The 6,822-nt window shown below is 39.2% G+C and overlaps 1 protein-coding gene across 1 annotated transcript; it reads left to right on the plus strand.

Moving 5' to 3' along the window:
* Positions 1-6,101, plus strand: LOC310945974 (aquaporin-3-like). The gene is made up of 6 exons (XM_083912240.1): positions 1-194; positions 3,677-3,803; positions 4,003-4,140; positions 4,272-4,387; positions 4,516-4,733; positions 4,898-6,101. The coding sequence occupies exons 1-6, from the start codon at positions 87-89 to the stop codon at positions 5,097-5,099; spliced, it is 909 nt and encodes a 302-aa protein (XP_083768366.1). The 5' UTR covers positions 1-86; the 3' UTR covers positions 5,100-6,101.
* The last annotated feature ends 721 nt before the right edge of the window (positions 6,102-6,822 follow it).

Raw genomic sequence — 6,822 nt, forward strand, 5'->3', positions numbered from 1 at the left:
CTCCCAGCTTCACAACCACTCAGGAAAATCCTATCCACATACTGTGCCTGTCTTCTCACGGTCTCATCAGCCTCTAGAAAGAAAATATGGGCAGACAGAAGGTGTATTTGGACAAACTGTCCCGGTTCTTCCAGATCCGTAACCTGTTGCTCCGCCAGGCCCTGGCAGAGTGTCTTGGCACTCTCATCCTTGTGGTAAGTGTGTGTGTGCGTGTGTGTGTGTGTGTGTGTGTGCATGTAACTTACATCGTGTCATCTCATGCTGAAATAGATGTTTTTTTTAATATAAGTTGCTTTAAAAGAAGAGGTTAGAATGTTATATATAAATTGAAATATGCTATACGTTAATAATAGTTGAACTCTGCGCCCTCTTAGAGTGTTTTTTTTTCTTTAAGTACGCACACCATTCAGTTTTTCTTTTGTTGTTGCAGTATGATCCATTGCACTCAATATGACAGCTTTTGTATTGTATACTTTTTGTATTGCCATGTTTGAAGAGTGATGAATTATCGCAACAGAAACTGCATGTTATTTGTAAGCCTTTTATATTATTCACTCTTTGTATGGGATAAATAATGTTATTGTAGGGTTACTTACATTGGCACATAACAAATAAGAACAAATAAGTAGGTAACAGGTTGTTCAGGACTACAACGGGACAATATTTGCTTGAAAGCTGGGATCCTGGATCCCGGAGCCAAGACCTCATGACATCCTATTATCACTTAACAGTGGGTGAGGTGTTTGTGTGCACAAGAACGTGCATGTTAATGTCAATGCCAAATAATAACTCAGTATTAAAGGCCCTGAACTACAGACAGCACTTTTAAACATCAGTAATGACTTATGTTCGACAATCATTTTACCACAGACTGATGCATTCTGCCAGGCAAAGAGGAAATCTGAAAGAGCAGCTTGTCATCCAATATTGCCCAGTTAAAAAAAAAAACGTTTCTGTTTAAAATAAATATGAGGAAATTGTTGCATTAAAGGAGAAACAGACACTTCTTTTGTTCATTGAGTAAAATAGTAAGAAAGTGAAACAGACGCTGGGCTATCTACTCTGATAAACAAACAGAACTTGGCAGAAACTTGGTACTTAATGTAAAATTAGTTTTAAGTTTTACGTTAATAGTTTAAATACTATAGTGCAACAACCAGCTTAATGGGCAACCTAAAGGCTCTTGTAATGGTTTAACATTTAGTGATTTTAGTGGCTCATTTTCAGTGATTAACAAAGCCATTTATAAAGGCATATCATAGAAGCATGTTACCTTTAGTTCAAGCGAACATTTCATTCTCATACTTAATCCAAGTCGTGTAAAAACAAAATAAAAGATGAAAGACTCACATTTCCCACCCATGAAGCTTTGTCAGAAGTAATTTAGATATGATATATAAACATAACTAAATTGTACAAACATAAAACTATAGTTACTCACTACAAAAGCACTAACATCTGAAAATATGTAACAGTTGTAAGTCAGGTGAGCATCATGAACTATGACTACAAATGGGACAGAAAGGTGTGGCGCAGTCATGTAATAGGTGACACATGTCGATGGCAGCACTGGGAGAGTCAGTAGCAGAACAATAGGCATAACAACATAAACATGACTGTCAGAGATGACAAAAGTCTCTCTTTTCGATCTGTCATTATATTTGTTGGACATCTTCTCTCTCTCACGATGTTAGCCTGTCGATAAAATTTTCTTCTAGTGACTAATTAAACCAGTCAAACAGCTTATTGGTAATCAGCTACTATGACCTGGAGGAGTATGTGACCTGTGTGAGGGTGTGTGTATGGGTGTGGATGTGTGTATCTCTTTGTATTTATTGATTTTGGCACTCTTGGCATTTCCTAGAAACTTGTTTGAATTATTAAACCTTTTCTTTTCTAAACTCAGTTCATGCTGAAGTAAATGATCATGCATTAATTGACTTATTAGCCACAGGCTGATGTCAGTATAGTTTGTGTGGATGTGTGTTGTTCACACTCAAACCGCGGAATCTATACAGTAGTAGCAGATCAGTTGAGAGGATGTCCTTGAAAAGGATGTCGACTATAGGAGTATAGTCTCTTTGGTTATTCTGCTGTAACTGTTTTGTTAACCTCTCGTTGCACTCTCACAACACGCACTTTATTTTCCACTTCAAAACCACTGTTCCCTGCTTTGGGCAGCCGTAGGGGGGCTTCTGAGAAGCTTCATCCTGAATTTGAAAAGCTCACACAGGTAGTGATTTGGAGACTGGTTCCAGGCCAGCAGTTTTTTTCCCCTTCAGCCCCCAAACAATTGCCAAATGTGTGTTTCAGTAGTTTGCTATGTTTTTTGGGGTTTTTTTTTAGCTCCCCGACTATACTAAAAGTTGAGTTAGCTGCATGGATGCATGACCAGCTGAATCAAGCAATTGAATGTTGGTCGAGGAGGAAGCAGGGTGCACTTAACTAACCTAAGTTGCTGAAATTCTTTAACTGAGTGAACGCAGTTAGTAATAACACTCAATCCCAGATTCAGTGTCCGATTTAAATGAGACCTTTCTACTGGAATGTGATCCAAGCGAGGAAGTTGGCACTTGCAAGCTAATGGACCGTCATTTGTAATCCAATGCTTCTGACATTAAGAGAAAACTTTGAAGCGAAAAAGTCCTGAGTTTTTGAATTTTTATTGTCACATCACACGAGCCCATCATGGCATAATAACATCAAGGAGACATCCACCCACACTCCAAAAACAAAACCAAGCACAATTCTAACATGGGACTGATTGAGGTAGTATTTTTCCAGTAATGGCTGGCTCCATCAGGGGTGGAAAAGAGTTTAGACTGAGCCCAGTGATGATGAACTCCCCTTTAGGCGCCAGTCCCTCTGAGTGTGGTTCCCCCAAGCTAACCTCAACATCTGATCCTGTGGTCTGACTGAAAAGCATCCTCATCAGGGGGGCTTAAAGAGCAGCAGCCAAGACCTGGACCACACATATTCCTTTACCAAAAACACATATAATGAGGACACACACATAATCACACAGTGTACAGAATAAACAGCATGGCACCTGCTTGGCAGTACTGCTCCTACATATAAAGACAGTACATTCTGCAAATCCTTCTTCTTTTGACAGTCAGCCCCGTTGCCCACAAACACATGTGTTTTCCTCTATTCCCTCGTCCAAAGTGGAAACAGAACTTTTTTCTTCCTTCCCAGTTACATCAGCTGGGCAGTAGCAGCGAAAGTTCTCTCTCAATCAAGGTCATCACTGTGACCTTATATACTGTACTCCTGTGTGCCATTAGGAACACAATAGAGCTAATTTAATTCTGAGTAGAGCTTCTTTAATTGGTCTTTGTTCTACTGGTTTCACTGATAATGATCACATTGCTTCGTTTCACCCCTCAGCTTAACCTTGATTGGCTGACAAAGCACTAAATGTATACAGTATGCATTTAAGATACTGAATACGGTTTGGTGTGTGGTACTGGAACATTCAAAACGGAAACATTTGAAAGCCCTGAAGAAAATGAATTTCCTCTATTTCCTTTTTCTTTAAAATCACACAGAAATATCCCACAGCACACATAACATTATCGGATTATTACCTGTTGTCTCTACATCAGAACCAACTTATAAGCCTTTATGCATATTTAGACCCAGTATAAACCTGCCTTTTGTTCTCTTTCTTCAGATGTTTGGCTGCGGTGCTGTGGCCCAGCTGGTGCTTAGCGGCGGTTCCCATGGCATGTTCCTCACAGTCAACTTTGCCTTCGGCTTCGCTGCCATGTTAGGCATCCTGGTCTGTGGCCAGGTATCAGGTACACAAAATTAATTAAAATTATAATACATTTATAATTGGTACATGGGAATAATGCTCTCAAAGCAATACATTATTCAGACAAATTCAATTTGAAGGAGTAAAATTCAACTAGCTTTGTGCCTTGTATTAATAAATCTCATTTTTGGGTTCATGGTCTATGATATGTACTGACATCCTGTCACCGTGTACATTTGCAGGTGGCCATCTCAACCCTGCAGTGACTTTTGCCCTGTGCCTGCTCGGAAGAGAGCGCTGGAGAAAGTTCCCCATGTACTTCCTCTTTCAGACAATCGGTGCCTTCTTCGGTGCTGCCGTCATTTTCGGCATGTACTACGGTAAGGGATGAATCCAGATATGGAGTCACATTTAAAGACATTATATATAAAGATTTGTGTTTTAGTTTACAGTGTAAGTGCGTCATTTAAACAACCCGTCTAAACAAAAAGTGTTGTTTGTATGCCTTTAGACGCCCTGTGGGACCATCCTGGATGTTTCAATGTGACCGGGCCTAAGGCCACAGCTGGCATCTTCGCTACCTACCCAGGAAAACATCTCACCCTCGTCAATGGCTTCTTTGATCAGGTACCCCTATGAAATTCAGAAACAGCTATCATAATTATAATCATAATACATTTAATTTTACAAATGAATGCTATACAACTCAGGTGTCCAACTCACACTTTCCTTACATGTCCCTCTCTTTGACACAGATAATCGGCACCGCAGCACTGATTGTTTGTATTCTGGCTATTGTGGATCCATATAACAACCCCATCCCCCAAGGGCTGGAGGCCTTCACTGTGGGATTTGTGGTTCTGGTCATTGGATTGTCAATGGGTTTTAACTCTGGGTATGCTGTCAATCCTGCCAGAGACCTCGGACCACGTATTTTCACCGCTATGGCTGGGTGGGGCACTGAAGTATTCACGTAAGTGCAGAGAATTTTGAGCATTTTCCGCATTAATTATTTATCTCTATGTGACATCTACTTCACAACACATTTACAGTGTTCCTTAGCCATTGACCTTATACCCTCATGACAGAGTAATAGCTATTTTGTTTATAATGAACTCTTTTTTTGTCGCTTCTCAGGGTTAGAAACGGCTGGTTCCTGGTGCCTGTTTTTGCCCCGTTCCTTGGCACCATCATTGGGGTGATGATCTACCAGCTGATGGTTGGTTTCCACCAGGAGGGAGAAGTGCGTGACCAGAAAAACATGGAGGAAGAGAATGTCCGACTCACCAACATTGCCACCAACGACAAAATGAAAGACACTACCAAAGAAACGCACTGAGTGTGTTAGGGAGCCTCACTCTAACATATGCACATTCTGTAAATACCAAAACCCACAAGCATTTTTCCTTCTAGCCACGACTGTATTTTACAAACCATCTTTACAGCTGCTGGGGTATCTCCCGAGTTAGCTGTGTGTTTGTAAAAAAACAAAACAAAAGGCCACTCTCTTAACATTATCGTGTGATTGTATTATATTGTAGAGGAACGATTGTGTGTGAGTGTAAAGGGGAGAAACACAACTTCAGAATTACATTAATTCTTTTAGGAGATTCTTTGAAGAGACATTTGGATCTATAGCACTCCAGTTTGAACAGTATTGTATGCTTTATACCATTGTAGTTTTATAAAAAGTCTTTCACATAGCAGATGTATTTAGACGGACATACTTCTTTTCCAAACAATTTCTATGCATTTGTCAGTCCAGAAGTTTTCATTGTTAACATTTGAATTCAGGGAAAAGTTTTTTCTATAAACTTCAACCTAAAGAATATTGTACATTTTAAGTCCAGTAAATGAAACCACACTATCCATGTACTATGTCAACTCTGTTGTTTAGAGCTGAGACATGGTGGTGAAGCTACAGCCACAGCATTCTTCACTTTACCACAGCTATCCAAAAGCAGCCACGTTAAAGCTGCCGTCTTGTTATATAGACTGCCACTGCCCTGTGAAAGTCCCAACCAGCCATTCATGATGTGTCATCAGCGAGCACACTTAAACCTTTATATGACCTAAATGTTATCAGTAGAATCATTGTAGCCTTTTAATGTCAAGCTTGAAAAATATCCTACACGTATTAACGAATGACAATGATCTTCAATGTACAGCACAATATTAACTGTTTGTCTTAAAATTGTTAGTTGCCTAGTGACGTGTTAGTACTGTGTGTATGACTCCACGGTTGGGTGCTAAACTGGACTGTGAGAACTTGGTAGATTGTATGTCGGTTGAGGGGAAATGCTTCTGAACTGATACAATAAAGTTCTGTTTTTGATTGTTACATCAATGTGGATTTTTTTTAGTTCTTGTTACGGTTTATTATTGTGTGTCACTAATGTTTCTCATTTTCGGAGGGAATAGGGGGGTGGGTTGTAATCAGATCACACTAAAGCACAATTCAACTTAACATATGAGAGAGTTACACCGCACTGTAAACAAGTGTTCAAAACAGTTTGCAGTGGCAGGCCAACACTGGGTCAATTGAGGTAATGAAGGCAACATTTGTGCTTAATTGTCTTCTCAGCCGATTGAAATACATCTTTTGATTCCATTTAATCCTCAAATTAACTTTTTTATTTTTAAGAAACTTGAATCACAACATTGTTATCCAGTGTTTTTACAAGCATGTACAGGATGATTGACAGTGGGGAACAAAAATTTAAGAATTGCAATATGTTATAGCCTCAGTCAATTTTTGTGACATGAGCTACTCACTCTCTCAAAGTCAGAAACCAGAGTAAGTACGTTTCTTGTGATGTCATCATTTATAAAGTAAGGAGCTGCTTGATAGAAAATAAATGGGAGAAATGGTTTTATGGACCAACAGAATGTATTATCTTTTTTCATACCCAAATGAGCTTCACTCTATTGTGTTCTCAGTTTTGTTAAAAAAAAAAAAAAGAAGAAGAATGTACACATATACTCAGAACACTTCCCTGGGTGTCGTCTATAACATCTTTCCTAGTTTTGTGAAAAATAATACATTTAAAAAAAGGCTGTAG

This window comes from Echiichthys vipera (assembly GCF_963691815.1).
Source record: "Echiichthys vipera genome assembly, chromosome: 4".
In the NCBI taxonomy this organism is placed as follows: domain Eukaryota; kingdom Metazoa; phylum Chordata; class Actinopteri; order Perciformes; family Trachinidae; genus Echiichthys; species Echiichthys vipera.